Source organism: Cryptomeria japonica, chromosome 11, assembly GCF_030272615.1.
Source record: "Cryptomeria japonica chromosome 11, Sugi_1.0, whole genome shotgun sequence".
NCBI classification, from domain to species: domain Eukaryota; kingdom Viridiplantae; phylum Streptophyta; class Pinopsida; order Cupressales; family Cupressaceae; genus Cryptomeria; species Cryptomeria japonica.
In genome coordinates, this window is record NC_081415.1 from 204,970,096 (window position 1) to 204,987,367 (window position 17,272).

Genomic DNA, 17,272 nt, shown 5'->3' on the forward strand with positions numbered 1-17,272 from the left:
TTCAATGAAGATATGGTGGAATATGTTGTTTCTTGGCAATGTGCATGGTCTCTTGTTGAATCTTCATTTTTGATGATAGATGATTAAATTGAGTGAAGAAAATTGTTGAATGCACCTGTGTGAAATCTGTCTAGTCCATACCACTAGCCTCTTACTGATGGTAAGTGCGCCCTGCGTGGTCAACTGGCATAAAATGAGCTTAATCTTAAGTCGTTACACGTCTATTGTTCATGCATTATCTTGAATGGTGATCATTGTCAGATAGTGTATGATTTGAACATATTGGAACCATCCCTTAGAAGATCGCACTGAGTTGGTGTTGAATTGTTCAACCTGATGGTGAGACCCAGCCCAGTAGGACTCCACCTAGTCATTCATCCATTTTCTCGTATTCTAGGTAGTAGAGTAGACGTCCTGAACCCTGCATCTTTTGTCATTTGTTTGTCTTCCAATTAGTTAATAGGATTTGTGATTCTAGCAAATCAGACGTTTAGGTCATTGAGTGTAAGTCCCCTTGTGATTCCAGTAAAATCACATCATACCGCGAAGAGCTTATCCACGAGTAGAGATCCTACAAAGCAGAACCTTGGAGTTGCCTCGACTAATCCTTTGGCGAGATCTTCAGCAGTCGGGAACTTTGTTCAAGAGAGGATAAGGTACCTTTTAGGTATTTTATTTTGTGTTTGGTCGTGTACAAAAAAGCACATCAACACAGCCCTAAGTAATACATACAATGTTTAAATTGTAATTTGAACTTAGTTGTCAACTTCAAATATCCTTGAGAGAGGATCATAACAAGTAGCCACAAATAGTAGCCCATAGTATCTATCTTGTACTGCCTGTGGAGAGTGGATGCACACTTGCAAGTCATGAATACATACACAATTATTCATGCACATCATGGAGTCTTTCCATGCCATCAATCGCGTATATCCATCATACATTGTCTTTACCCCAGTCTTCTCCCAAAGAAGAATGTAACATCATAATCTTCCATCTTGCACCCAAGCATAGAGTGGAGATACATAATCATTGCTCTCCATAAGCATGGAATGAAAACATAGTCCTCCATCTTGCACACAAGCAAAGAATGGAATAAACATAATCGAAATATTTTCGTCTTCCATCTTGCACACAAGCATAGAATGGAACTACATAACATAATCTTCCAGCTTGCACACAAGCATACACTAGATCCACCTTACATTGCCCGTAGAGGGTGGAGAGGATCTTTTCTACCATCTTACATTGCTCGCAGAGGATGGTTAACAATTATACTTCTCCCTGAGAAGATTACAATACCATCTTACATTGCCCGCAGAGGATGGTTACTAATTACACTTCTCCCTGAGAAGTTTACAATACCACCTTACATTGCCCGCAGAGGGTGGTTGATACAACACAATGTATCACAGAGGTTGAGACTCCCTCTCAACCAAGGCGGTGTTCTCCATAGCTCCAAATCTATCTCAAGCTTCAAGAGACTCGGTGAGAACATCTGCAACACAGGATTGTCGTGCCATAAAACACTGAATTGTCAGGTATCACTATACAATTCTGATAATAAATCAAAACAACATAACAAGAATTTTGAGAAACCACACTGCTTCTCTTGATGCAACACTTGCAACAATGTATTTAACTACAGTAATACTTAATGCAACTGAGGACTATCCCTGTAGGTCCAAGAGATGGCAGTGGGTGAATGCTTGAAGTGTTTTCCTTGTCCATAACACTTCTTGACCAATCTGAACCTAAGCAGCTTCAGCCCATAATCAATTGTGTCTTGCAAACATCAAAATATGCTTGCTTGCAACAATATGCTTCGCTGAAGCACTCGCCAATCAACCTGCCTCTATTCAGACGAATCTGCAAGATCATAGTTGGTTGCAGACATACTCAACTTCTTCAAGTTAGTTTCCATATAAGTTTATAATCCATAATTCTAACACAACAATAGAAAACTTGACTTAGAATAATTTCATTAGATCCTTGCCACACTTCTAACCTAGAAGTAATGCATTTTAGGTTTAGATCTTCTATCTCAATTCTGAGCTGATTCTTTCTTATATTAAATCATGAGACTATCTTTATGTCAGAGTATGATCATCAGAATTAACATTTCAAATACTTTAAGGAACAGGTTAGAATCTTTACAAAAACCCTAGGCTTATCAAATACTCTTTCATACCAAGAGTTTTATTGAAAGTCATAGGGCTCCCTCTTAATCCTCAATATCAGACTGATAGCCAAGCATCATAGATCATAATTATTCATAAACAAGGATGAGAAATGCCAACTTCACCTTTTATGAATTGGACCCATGGTGCAATTATGATCAGGACATATCCTCGAACTTCTTCTGATTGAGTGAGAAGATCCTTATGCCTTACTTCAAAGTTCCCTCTGAAGTCACATCAATCCAAGCTTATGGATTTCTGATGTCAATAAGGCCTTGCTCCTCGACATACATCACCTACTACATGAGGTTATATAAAAATGACCTTAGGTGAGGATCACAACATTCATGATAAGTTAGATGCGTTCTTTTAACAGTATAACCAATGATCCATAGAATGCTGAGACAATACTTATATGACACAAATTAAAAGAGCCAGCCTGTAACACATAACCTTAAAAACTTGTACATCACCATACTTCACACTTCATGATAGTAAATACTCAATTGACAAGTCAATTTTATGTAACTATTATAGAATCATTCAATTGATAGTCAAAAACTCAATCAGATCATAGGTGAGGAAGTACTGATAGAATGTTTACAAGAAGTATACTTACCAATGAAGATACTAACCAAGCAATATGATAGTGAGAGCCTATACTTCCATGAGACAATAGCAATTAGTAAGCTATAGTATATAATAAAATAATTCTGATAAAGGATTTCCGATCAACCTCTAGATATCCAACAACAAATACAAGCATTTGAACAATAAATTCCTAACTCACTTATTTATGGCATTATTGAATACTTCATTTACTCAATTAGCAGCGATACTTATGTAACTAGCTTATTTTCTCTTACGCACATAGATAAAGGCACACACAAATTAAACGAAGTTCAAAACAGAGAGGAAATATTCAAGTTCGCAATGTCTTTACAAATATATGAAGTTCAACTTTTCTTCTTTGTTTTGATCTCACTCATTGGAACAATTAAGCACTAGATATTTAATGTGGGCATACTTCCATATTTAATTTTAGTATTTAATTGATCAGGTCACAGACAGGCACGTACACAAAATTTCCCCTATAATTTAATCTATTTCAAAATACTTATGACTTCAATTAATTTATCAATTATTGACAAGTAAATTGTTCATTTACCATACTAGAGAACTAATTATATCATACTAGATAATTAATTTTATCATCCATAATTCTTAATGCAAGTGTCAACCTACGTTACTACTTCAGTTCTAAGGAAGAAGGGGATGGCTATGTTACCAAAGTGCTCAGAGACCAAGATACATTAGGCTCCCTCAAGGTTTACAGTTCCAAGCCCTTACCCTATCTTGGGATCATACCCTCAAAGTTTACGGGACGTTGATCCTTACCCTATCTTGGGAATCATCCTATTGATTGGATTTAGACTGCCCCTTTTTGGAAACAACTCCATTCTCAACTTTCTTAAATACTGATAGTAGTAACAAGTATTAGGCTATAAGTATACTAACTTGTCATGTATTATGAATATATATGAAATTAAGTATAACTGTCATACATATTGCAGCATGCACTAAGCACATACCCATGCATACCACCTAGAACAAAGATGTTACTACCTGTAACTTAAAAATAGTTATGATCCAATCTGATCCGAGGTGATATCACTGGATGCTTTGATTTCTTTCCTCTATGTCTCTCAATATCAGGGAGAGGTCACACCTCCTCATCATTCATGTTCTTTGGCAAGAGACACACCCTTTCACAATCAGATCTGCAACTCTTATTTAAATCAGATCTTAACCACTACATAAAGTTGCAACTAAAAATAATAAGCCCTTAACAACAATCTTAATTAACCAAGCATCCTCTTATAATATTCGGTTTAACAAGGACTAAAATAGAAGATTCGTTCATTTAGCATTTAATGTTTTCATTGTTATCAAAGTCGTCTTTGAGAGATCCTTATATTTACAAACATGTCACCAAAGAAGGAAAGGACAAGAGACTGAAATTACATGATTAAATTTGATCGCTGGTTAGTACGGACCTATCTCTGATATTTCCATCAAGCCTATCTTCAACTTCCAGCCTCATTAACCTGACCTGTGAATGAGACAACAATCTGGAAATAAAGGAGTACTAATTCTGAAAATTGAAAGTTGGTCTAGCCTATAGCTCTGATACCATGTTAATTTTAGCACTTTCAGATTAGATGATACTCAGAAAATCAGAATTTGTTTCCAACTAGGTTAATTAGATTTTCAGATTTAAGCACGATAAGAAATGAATGCAAAAGAGACAAGACAAAATTACCCTGGGAAAACCTCCTAGGAGGAAAAACCCAGCCAGAAAAGATCCTCAGATCTGATTATGGTTTTAGATTCAATTGACAATTACACACTTATCTGGAGTATAGAAGTTGCAGTCACAAGGAAGATGGTATGGAAGACTACACAGCTAGTTTGTTGACAGTGATCATGTTTTACAGTCCTTCTAACTTGTCTTGCTGTGTATGCACCTTTCAACTAGTTGCAGTCCTTTGCTTGAGCCTTCAATGGAGATTCATGGAATTCGTAATCACCAATTAGATCTGCTGTTCATTTAGTTCGCTGTGATCACTAATTGGATCTGCACATATATGGAATTCGCTGTGAGCACCACTTAGATCTGCACATATATGTAGTTCGCTGTGACCTACTGCTTGTAAAGGAGTTCACTGCAGAAGGAGGATATATTTCGCATTTGTTTGCAGACTACATTGAATAATATTGTGAGAGGTATATGACTTATTTATAGGAGAGCAACCACTCGTAATCAAGTCGGTTTATGATGGATTAATAACCTTTAATTTATTTGCATCACTTTAACCGAAACCCTTTATTAGATAGGGTTGGCCCTATTCATGTAAGCATGTTATCTTGCATGTAGTGTGGTATTGAGGAGTAGCGTGGTGTTAAGGGATGCGTGATGTATAGGGCCCAGCCCTAAGAGTGGCGTGTGGGATGAGAAGGGCCCAGCCCTAAGAGTAGCATGTGAGAGGAGAAGGGCCCAGCCCTTGGCGGATTCCAATGTTGCCTTAAGGCAATTGGAATCCGCATTCTACCTAGTTACAATCAACACATTATATGAGCATAGTGCTAGTCATGATCAAACTGACATGTTATCATAAGACCACGAGAATGAAAATGTTTTCATACTTTAAAAATTCTCAACAAGATAATACACGTGAATCTGATAGGGTTGATAGAGAGAAGGATGGACCTAGCATTAATACATCAAATCGATATGGGTTTCATTGTACTCAGCGATGTTATTGTTGTAGGGATTGTTGGGTTGAATTGATGGCTACATGTTGGACAAATCTCCTAGATGGCCTCTATACAAAAATGTTTCTGCCTCACCATGACAGCTATTTGATTATTGAAGGTTAACAAAAGTTGGGGAACAACCATTTTCTATTGGTTAGCATATAATTGAAGATTCATGAGAGCTGAGGAACAGCCATTTGCATCCAAATTACAATCATTAACTAAAACAATTGCTCATTAATTTCATTTTTATATATTTCTTTTGATAATGAAAAAGAGAATATATTAATATTTTTGTAATAGGAGGCAAAATCCTTTCCAAGTGCATGCTTGTAGGGACAGGTTACAAGGGCCCATGTGTGGGTATCAAACAATCTACAGCTTTTCAAAGAGAAGAATGCATAACCAAGGTTTTGATAATTGTAGGTGCTAGCAAATTTACCAAAATAGAGATTAAAGAAGTAGTTGTAGAGAAATAACTTGATCAAAGAACAAATTAGCAAAAGAGTGAGTATCAAAGCTTCAACTGTTTTTTCTTGGATTGGTGCAGTGCCTCTTCCTAGTGGTTGGGCCAACTGATATTTAACTCTTAGGGTCATAAACCCAGCTTTTTTGTACATATTGTTGGCCTCCCAAGAGCATACTCAACTGCTTAGAGGAAGCAGCCAGATCATTCATTAGACTTGCTCACTGATTAGGAGCTTTCTTTGCAACATTAAATCATTGTTTCTGGTTTAGGAAATTTTTACTTTGCTCACATGATCAGCATTCAGAATTCGTTCAATGGAATCATCTTTATTCAGAATATTCTGATAATATGTGTAAGGATTGCATACCCTTCCTCTTGTTTGTTTAAGAATTTGATGATGATCTGATGATTATTCTCTATCCCTTGAAATTTTTTCACTTGCAACCTATAGTTTCCTTGATTATGATCTTGATGTTTGTACTGAAGTTCAACGATCCACAGCCTATAGATGGCTAGGATCAAACGTATGGTGGTTTTTGACAGGAATTTTGATTGGCTTGCTGATTTCAGGGCCTTGTGCAGTTGGTTCTTTGCTAGGAGTAAGAGAAGGGCACCCAATAGAATGTTATGCCACTTTCTGGGAGTAGGCATGCCACTCTCAGTTTAATTGATGGTTTCGGATTTCAAGATAGACCGTTACAATTTCATAAATTTTTTCTTCATCAGATTTCTATTTCTAGTCTTATCTACATCGAGATCCTACATTTAAAATGCACACCACTCTCTGATTGGTGTCAATATGGATATGGACTTATTTAAAGGAGGGGTAGACATAAGGGGATGATTTTGGATATTTCTTGCCCTCTACATGTTTTGTGAATAAATAGAGGCAAATGACTTGATTAGGGAATGTTTTGAGAAATCTTCTGTATTCATAGTGATTTTTTGTGTTTGAGGTTTCTATGTTATGTAGTGCACCTGCATTTATAGGGGGCACAATTACACGGAAACATAACATGGTGGGACCTTCACACTCACCATGCATATTGCTCCCACAATCCAGCAAGTAAGTCTGGAGGTAAACGCTTGTTCAAAATAGTTACTTATATTGATACAAAAATAGACAGTCACATAAGATGTGCGGAGAGATTCTTTAATAATGAGAGGGTATGAAGAACTAACCATTCCTTTCCTGCCATGTGGCCTCATGTCACATAAGTGGTTGCCTTTTAACATAACAAACCATAACCAAGGACACAAGAGAACAACTTATATTACAAAATATAAGCTTTATAAAAATCAACTCAATGAACATTTCGTAAATTTAGTGTTGTTTGTATGTAGAGAATATGCCTTGCCCCTTGGGGAGTTTTGCTCCTATAGCTAAATACGCTGCCACGGGTGTGGGAAATATTGACTATAAGTAAAGACTCATTTTTTATACTTGTCATAATAAAACAGAGTATTTAATGTTCTCAAATGTTATATGTTTTAAGAAATTAAATGCTAGTGATTTGATGTGAAGAAAATTTTCAATCTACAATTGCCAAATATGATGTTGGTGTCTTTTGAAAATAATTGTCTCGTTTTATGGTAGAACTAGAATTTAACAAGATCTGAGCAAGTTTGAAAGTTAACATATACAGGTAATCATATGTGCAGTTATACTTTATATTTGAAGTATTGGTTTAGTTGTGTCTAACTTGGGGTAAATTTTTTATTTCAAATGGTAATATCATGTTTAGAGTGAGCTATGGACATAGAGTTGTTTTATTTCTCACGTTCTTATGTATAATTGAGCAGTTGCGTAGACAACAGTTGATTTCACAGTTATAGAAAACATGACTATGAGATAATTTCTCCTCTAATTGTAAGAACAAGCAAGAGAATTGAGGTTTTATCTAAACAACTTTCCTTTACCATTGTCAGGGGGATCTATTCCTTCATCTCAAATAGTAATGGCTCGATGTAGTGTTATCTCCATTCTCGCGGGAATTGGATTGCAACGTATGAACTATCCCTTTTTTGGATCCCCAAAAGCGAGGAAATTGGTCATTATTCGGGCTATTCTTGGCTTCTTCGCACTTTCAGCATATTTCTATAGGTGTGTGTGTGTTTAATATCATTTATTCTCATTACATATCATAATTGTTTTTAATTTTACTTGAAATATGCAAAATTATAGTGCGTTACATTAAGTTGCATTCCTCACACTAAATTATTCCAAAGTCTAATTGTTGCAGATTTTAAATCCTTATTATGGATTTTATTGTCACGCAACTATGAGATATTGCAATGGTTGTGTGAGAAGCAAATTCATGAAGCAACTTTCTTATTTTAAAGTTCATCTAATTGCATGGTAGCAAAGTTTGGTTGTAAAAATCCATTAGCCAACATATTGCTCAACTTCAACTAACAGCTATAGAGGGATTTATAACCATTGAACATAAATTTCCTCGTAGTATTTGAATTTTCCTAGGAGCATTTGACCTAAATTGCTTGTCTTTGAGTTGAAATGGTTAGATTGAAGTTTTGTAATTAGTGTGTTCTCATAAACTTTCAGCTTTGTTTTCACCAAGCAGAATATCCTTTTGCAGTTTGCATTTACAAATGTCAACGATTAATAAACACCAACACCTTAACATTACTTAATAAATTAATAATTTTATGTCCTGTCCAGACATGGTCATAACAAAAACATGAAATTGAGGGTGTTAATTTGTAATATCCCCTTTCTAGCCAGTTAATTTGTGATTCATCTTTAGCCTATTTCTTTGTGGTCCCGTGGGCTAACTTGGACATTGAAGGGATCTAGAGGATATTTGGCTCAGGCATTTCCAGTTTCAGGCCAATCCGAGTTGATTTGACGCAATTTTGGGGAACTTACTATTTTTAGTAAGTCAGCCGGCTAGGGCAGCGACTCAGCATTTTCAGTGCATTCTTGAATGGCAACAATGTAGGTGATGATAGTTGAATATTGATTGGGTAATTTATTTCTAATCGGAAATATTTATTATTTAATCATAAAGTTTGTTATAAAGTTAAATTAAAATATTTAACTTTATCATTATTTAATAACTTTAGTGGGACCATAAAGTTAAGTGTTAAAAGAAATAAATGTCCCCTTTCTTTAAAAGGGTACATGGGTGCCTTAATGAGGAGATTATAATATTAAAATAAAAGTGATTTCTATTATCCCACATTACCTGTGAGTTGGGTCGACTTCCTTGGAGAGTAAATAAATAGAAGTTTTGAGAGCTCTTTCAACATGCTTGGTTGATATGATATTTTATGAAATTGTTTGGACTTTGGAGAGTTCATTCTTAAGGGTTGGAGGACGAAATCCCTCTTTGCTAGCAATTCCTACGTTGTTGGAAGACAGTCTGGGAATTTGTGTGGGCATTAAGGTAAAATCTGATTTTGTTAGCGGTTCATGTTCTTTGAAGGAGTTGCAGACTTTCAAGGTGGCCGATTTGAGAAGTTTGGGACTGTTTTTGGATTAATGTTACTGAGACTAACTCTTCCTAAGCTAGCCGTGCCTATTCATCCTCTGTTGTGAGTTTTGTGGGAGTCGTACAAAGCTGGGAAGGTGCCATACTGATCTGAGACACCATTGAGAGGGCCGTACAGGACTGAACAGCCTCTGGAAGCAACGTGCAGGGCTCTATTTGACTGGAAAAGGGGCCGTACAGGCCTGAATCACCAACTGGCAGCCACGTTTAGGTCTGAAGCCATTCTGAGAAGTGCCGTATCACCTGGGAGCTGCACATTAAGAGTTTATGTTAACTTTTCTGGGCATTGAGACAGCTGGTGAAGATTGGTGAATGCTACAGCAGACAGGAGTTTGACCGAACTTCTCCCTTGTTCATTCAATTGCAAGTTTGGACGCTGCAATAGGACTGAATACTTCTTACTGTTTGAAGACATTTCAAGTCTGCATTGACATTTATAACTGATTGTAATGTTTAAAACGTATTAATTAATATCAGAAGTGAACTAAGTTGAATTTGGATACATAATTTGTGAATTTGGTTCATGTTTGCTTGCCTATCTTTCTGCATATTTCTATTTGCATTTGGCATTAAAAACAAACTATAAACTCAAAGGGAACACTTGGAAAATCAAACTCCAAGAAGAATACATTCCAAGCATTTGACAAAATGCCAAACAACTCAAACTGAAAAAACTCATACCAGATTTAGCACAGACTACATAATTTCATGAGAGAATGAGGTTGGTGAGACTTTTGAACAAATAGAAGAGAATTTGTAAATGCATTTTGAGAATTTTGTCAATATAATCCTTCCATACTTTTATCATTATGTAATGTCCCCTTTCTAGCATGCATAGTATGATATGTCGTTAGCCTATATCCCCATGGTCCCGTCGGCTAACTAGGACATTGAAGGGACTTAGAGGCCATTTGACCTAGGCAGTTTCAATTGCAGATCTTTCTGAGGTGTTTAGAGGCAGTATTGGGCATACTTCCTATTTATAGTAAGTCATTCTGGGTTTGTTGGAACCTCCAGTGGCAGTAACATGTCGATGGTAAATGTTTAATATCGATAGAAGATTTATTTATCATTGATATGATTTATTGTGCATTAATAAAGTTATTTAGAAAGTTAAATTTAAATATTTAACTTTATTAATGTTAAGCCTATAGTTGTGGGAAATATTTAATTCAAAGAGTTCCCCTTTATTTTATAACACATCGGAGACATAAGTTGTTAAAAGGGAGTAATAATATTTATCCCACATTATCAAGATGAGTGAATGGACTCTATTGAGAGAGTTATAAAAGAGATTCAATAGCTCTCTTTCAGGCATGCTTGGTTGATTGAAGAAATTACTTGTTTAGTTTGGAGGAGACAATCTTTATGGGGCTTTGAGGACGAAATCCCTCTCAGCTATCAATCTCCACTCTGTTGCAATATACAGTCTAGGGGTTTATTTGGTGCTTGCAAATCAGTGAAGACTATTATGCACAGTGAATGGTGAATAGTGATTTGCTACAGTGGCATGAATAGTAATTTGCTACAGTGACATGAATAGTAATTTGCTACAGTAATGTGAATAGTGATTCGCTACAGTAGCATGAACAGTGAATTGCTATAGTGACGTGATCATCTCCAGCAGTAGTGAACAAAGGGTTGCTGAGCGTTGAGTTTCAAGGTAAAGCATATTGCTTGAGATATCTATTATTTTAATTGTCATTATTTCAGTGCTAGGGAGGGTTCGATAGGAGAAGTTGGAGATGTGTTTGTGACTATCCTGCTGAGATTGAACAATTGTTGTTATTCTTTACATCAGTCCGAGGGAGTTAATATATGCCATACAAGACTCAGTTAGCCCAAGAACTAAGCTGCATCAGTTAAGAGAAGTTTGCAAAGTCCATACAGGTCTGAAAAGTCATACATACAGGTCTGTTTCAGCCTGCAACACATCAGCATCACATCGTACCAGTCTGAAAACACCTGAGACAGGGCCGTACAGGTTAAGGAGGAGCAGGAAGGGTGCTGTATAGGACTGTAGCTGTTTCATTTGTGCCGTACATGCTTATGGGGAGCCATACCAGATCTGAAACTGAGACTTGGGCAGCGATTGTGGTAGACAACTTTATTGTAATCATTGCCTTTTGTGTCAACACTGTTGGTGAAGTCTGAAGCATATTTAGAGTGTCATTTCAAAGTCTGAAGACATTCCCAGGTCTGCAATATTGTTCGAATCTGATTGTAATGCTTGAATTTGAATGAACTAAGTGTTATCAGCATTAATCTTCTTTGTTATAAGTACTTGTTATGTATGGTTTTTCTATATTGAATGAAATCTGAAAATCACTTAGCAAATATCAATAAATCAAACCCATACCATTGCAAATTAAGAAACAAATCAGAAACTCGGAAATCAGTTTGCAAGCCAACTGTTTGAAAAAATTATATTGGGTGGTGTTGATGTGTTTTTTAGGCACATGCGAACACAGAATAAAATACCCAAAAGTATCTTATCCTCTTTTGATCAAAGTCTCTCAAATGCTATGCGTTGCGATCAAATGAGATAACTCCAAGGTTTCTACTGCCAGGTCTTGACGTGTGGATAAGCTCAATGGTTGATGTGATTACTGGTAATCCAAGGGGACTCACATTGAATACTTGAATGCTGAACGTTGAGATGTTGCTAGAACTTAGATTCTAACTACTTGCTTGGAAAAATAAAAGAGCAAAAGAGATAAGGTTCGAGGAGTCTATTCTAAGAATTTGGGAACAATGAACAACCTTTGGTGAAACTCGACTAAGCCTTGCTTTGTCATGCAATCTTTAATGCAATCTTCTAAGGAAGGCAGGTGATGTTCAAATCACTATCAACAACAAGGATACCATCAAGGTGATGCATATCAAGGTACAAATAGCAATTGAAGTTAAGCTCATTTAAAGATTCCAGTTGACCACACAAGGCAAACTTACAATCAACAAATTGCTAGTGGTATGGATAAATGAATTTCACCATTAATCATTCACAATTCCTATCATTCATCTAATCGACATGAAAGCAAATGAATTGAGAAGCAAAGACCATGCAACTTGTTGAAACGACACATTAATTAACCATAGCTTCAATGAAATCATATGCTCTTTACAACAAGATATTGGCAACAATCTTTGCCTTCTCCTAATCTAACTTCTATTCTACTTGCTAACTATTAATTGCTATCTATGAACTAGTATCTATTTCTCTACTATTGTTATCTTGCTATCATTAACCTTTTTACAAATGAGAAAACCGAGCCTTATATAGTACTCTCAATACAATTCAATGGCTCAGATTGATTCACAATCAATGGCCAAGATTACAAGGTGGAAACCCTAATTAGGGTTTTTTACAACAACTCCCTCTGACCAATGAGAAAATTACACTCAGGTTCAATATTGAATGTGAACCAATAGAAAATGGCGGTAGGTATCTCAAAGTTTGTGTCTTCATAGGATGAATCAGGTGGATTGCATCTGGACGCGTTGATGTGGAATTCCTTGATTGGGTAAGTGATGACTAGGATGCCACCTCAATTTGCACTTGTAGATTTGATTCATCATCATGAATGAGCATGGAGTAATATCTCTTGATACTCAACATTTTTCAACTTGCTCAATGTGATGATAATGGGAAGCATCATTATGATTAAGCAAACTTCTGCTTTCTTGATCATGTTTGATGTAGACTGTGTGACCTTGGTTGATCTTGTCTTGTTCATGATCTACTTGACCTTGAGCTCTAACTTTATCTCTTTCCATTTTGCATTGCTTGAAATCTCTTTGATCCTTTTACAATATTGAGTTCTCGAACATCATTGATGTTGATCCTCTTCACATCAGACCTGTTCTTCATTTCTTCCTTTGTCACTTGCAAAGAAAACAAAAGGGTGTCAAATATATAAAATACATATTAACTTCACTCACCGTTCACCTTCATATGTTTGATTTTGTGCTTGCTATAGGTTTGATGCAATGTGAATTTTCACAATATTTTGCCCTTATTTGCCTTCAAGTTGGACTGAAAACTTTTCTAATAAAGTTCGCCTTTCTTGAAAGTGTATTTTGATCAATGAAATGATCAAAACCTGCTGTGAAAATCGCTGATCCTTGGTGAAATTCGTCCTTCCTTGTAATCAAAATTGTTGCCTTAAAATGTATTTCGTTGTGCCTTGAAGATGCAATTCACTAATGTCTTGAACTTGTAGATCAAATTTGCTAATTTGCTTGAATGATGAAATTGAATGCCATTTTATACAGGCGTTAAGGACATGTTGTGACCTTTTTCACACATCTCCCCATTGCAAATAGGGACCCTCCCTTTTTCCTGCTTTCTAGGGTTTTTGTTAGAGCCTTGCGACCTTCCGGCATCAGTATTGCCAAGATTGTTAGTTTTGAATGGCCTAAGTTTTGAACGTTATGAGTCTGTGTGTGCAAGCCATGCTTAGAATAGAGTCTAGACGTTGTCATTGTGTCTAGAAAGCCCAAAGGACGAAGATCGTAATTGATTTGGGCTAATTTGGACAACTTTTTTTTTTGGAAAGTTTTGCTTTTTGCTTTTTCCTATTTTTTTAGGAAGTTTCGTTTTTGGCATTTTGAGTACGATCCTCGAAGCGGCTATTTTTAGAATTTTTTTCCTATTTTTTAGGGATGCTTGCTTTTTCTATTTTTAGAAAGTGGATCTAGGGTTTGCATTGAGATACACTGAAATGATCGACAAATTCCTCCTAAAATCCAAGTTTTGACCCAAAAAGCCAATTTCCTTAATTTTAGGAATCTTGAGGAATTTAGTGAGTGATTAAGGCATGGTTTTCAAATTTCAAGGCGATTCAGTAAAAATTGCACAAGTTATGGAGATTTCAAGTTTTGGTCATGTGGTTCCTGATCTTCATGAAGTCTGCCTTGATGTTGGTGCCATAAAGATGACAAAGTCCGCCCTTACCTTGGTCACATGAAGAGCAAAGTCCGCCCTAGAAAGAGAGGGTATGATATGCATAAGTTTGGTGAACTCCGCTCATGAAGAAGGTGCAAGGAAGTGATAAAGTCCACCCAAGGTGATAAGTCATGGTGCCTAAATCTCATGAACTCCGCCCTTAGTTGATGATATGGTGCACAAGAATGATGAACTCCGCCCTTACCTTGGTACACAAGATTCTTGAAGTCCGCTTATCCTTGGTTCGTAATGATCACAAAGTCCGCCCTACCTTACAACCAGTAGTTCCTAAATTTGATGAAGTCTGCCCCATGATGGAGAAAGAAACTCACAAAGTCCGCCATGTGCAAGGAGAAGAGGGAGAGAAGCAATTCAAGTCCGCCTTGAAGTGTGTAGAGACAACAAGTCAGAGGTACATGAAACGAGCAAAGTCCATCCTACCTTGCAGCTTGAAGTTACTAAGTGCTACCAAGTCCGCCCTGCTGCAGAAGAAAGGTTCTCAAAGATGACAAACTCCACCCTCAAGCAATGAGCCATAAAGATGATGAAGTCCGCCCTTGACTAAATGTGAAAGGTGCACAACTTTGGCAAAGTCTGCCCAAGAATGTAAGAAGCAACTTGTGAATGGTGCAAGGAAATGATGAAATCTGCCTAAGATATGAGCATGAACTTCACCAAGTCTGCCCTCTTTGGTGCCTAAGATGGATGAAGTCTGTTAGGGATAAATAGCTTATGTTAGTAAGAATAATAGTTATAATTGTGTTTATGTTGCGTCACCGAGAGGTTCCGTCGGGTAGTTGGGAGTTGGTGACAGTTGGCAACTTGGCCAACCGTTGGGTCTATATATTGTTTGGATGGAACCTCGGCAGGGGAGATTATGTATGGATATTCTGGATAAAATCAATAAAGATATAACTCTTTTGGTCTAGTTGTTTATCATTATTACTTATGCTGTGTCATATGAATGTACTGGTACATGAATAATTGGCATGTGTGGAAATCACCGTGTTATCTGTGAGTTTTACCAACCTTACATTAAGGACTAAACATTTTGGCACCGTTGCCTGAATGAACCTAGAGATAACTATGGCGGCAGGCGGAAGGAATTAATGGGCCGACCATTTAACCAACAGTTAATTGTCGTGGACAGTGACACACACGAAGAGAGTACCGCGGAAGAGGCACGAGAGGATCAGTTGACGGCAAACTTGGTAGAGTTGTGGGACGTGTTGGTCTCGTAGTACGTGTAGAGAGAGGCTCGGGAGAGAGCCGTCTCGGAAGGCACGGTACGTGGTGAACTCACTGTCAACACTCCCGTCTTTGACCTGCTCGGAAGTATTCCAAGGTTACTTGCCAGAAATCTGATTACACTTCAAGATTGAAGGGAGGAAACTGCACGAGAACTCCGCCGACAACAAGTACTCCAAAGGTATGAGGAGTGGAGCCGTAGGGAGGAAGAGGAGAGGGAGGCTAGTCGACGCTGTACCTCTGGCACTTGATGCCCCTACGGCCAAAAAACGTAACACTGCCATCGAAGGAGTAGACAAGGGAACTGTACAGAGATCTCTCCGCATAAAAGAACAGGTCGAAAGGAGATGACGGTTAAGGGAGGTTGCTGACTCGAAGAGTTCGGAGAAACACAACAGAAGTCGGAGTGTGAGTCAGAGTCGTAGTCGGCAGAGGTAAAGGCCATGTACGTGGAAGGAGTTTGCTGAGGTCACCAGGAACCTGCCACTTCCAGACGTAGCGGAGGAAGATCTCGCCGACCAGGCCCCACACTCGACGTCAAGTGAAGAGGACTCCGGAGCCGAGTCGCAGAGCAACCCGTCGGAATATTTTGAACAAGGAGAGGAGGCGGTACGGGACTCGCATGAAGGGATCGCCACTATTTTTGAAGCAACATTATCTGACATCAGGAATTTGTCCTTGTCAGAGGGCATCAAAATAGGAGGGTCAGATCCAGAAACTCCGGGAAGGAGGGACTATAGGAGCGAGGGTGACCAAAGCCCTGCGGACAGAGGCCCAACCAGACCAAGAGCGTACGGTACCTCCTAGATACATAGTAGCTTTCCGACATATAGTCACTTCCAAGCGCTACATAAAACCCTCCAGGCAAGAACAATGGCACACACCTTGGAAAAACAAAAGCTTCCAAAATTCATGGGTGACGGGTCGAAGGATCCCGTACGGCATTGTAAGACATGCGTGACCATTTGGGAGGCAAATGGCTAGGACGATCGGGATTATTGGTTGAAGGCATTTCCAGGCACTCTGCGAGGAATAGCCATTGACTGGTATACGGACCTGGATGCCCAGCATAAAATGTCCTAGAACAGTCTGAAGAAGGCTTTGGAAGAGGAGTTCAAACTCCTACGGGACGACAATGAAATTGTGGCAAAGATTTACAATACCAAGCAGGGAAAAAGTGAAAGCGTGTGGGCATATAGTAGAAGGTTGAGGGAACTGCTCAATAAAATGGAGAACCAGCCGGCTGATGGCCTCAAGAAGAGATGGTTCGTTGAATGATTGGTACCATCCCTCAGACAGAAGATGAAGGTGGTCCCCCCCGCCCTCGTATAATGAGGCGTACAATTGTGTGATGGATATTGAAAGCGAAAATAAGACATCCCGAGGCAAGCACCGGGTGAGCGATGGCGATAGTACGGATGAAGACACTGATGGGGAGTCCAAAACCGTGCAAGCACTCCGAAGGGATATGATGAGAATGATAAAAGAACTAAAGGTTGACAAAGAATGTGGCAGGGAAGGAAAGGAGCTATGGTGCACCGACTGCAAGACGAAAGGACACACTAAGGGGAGTTGTCCCCGCAAGGCCTTCTGTGAC

At 38.1% G+C, this 17,272-nt stretch overlaps 1 protein-coding gene across 2 annotated transcripts in view; it reads left to right on the plus strand.

Moving 5' to 3' along the window:
• LOC131067654 (uncharacterized) overlaps positions 1 to 17,272 on the plus strand; it is a 205,398-nt gene that overhangs the window by 14,527 nt on the left and 173,599 nt on the right. Inside the window, exon 2 of one of the 2 annotated variants that reach the window (XM_058002751.2) lies at positions 7,897 to 8,071. The exons of the other annotated variant lie outside the window; for it this stretch is intronic. Coding sequence (XP_057858734.2) covers positions 7,897 to 8,071 — 175 coding nt within the window. The remainder of the gene's footprint in view (positions 1 to 7,896; positions 8,072 to 17,272) is intronic. 2 annotated transcript variants of the gene reach the window in all.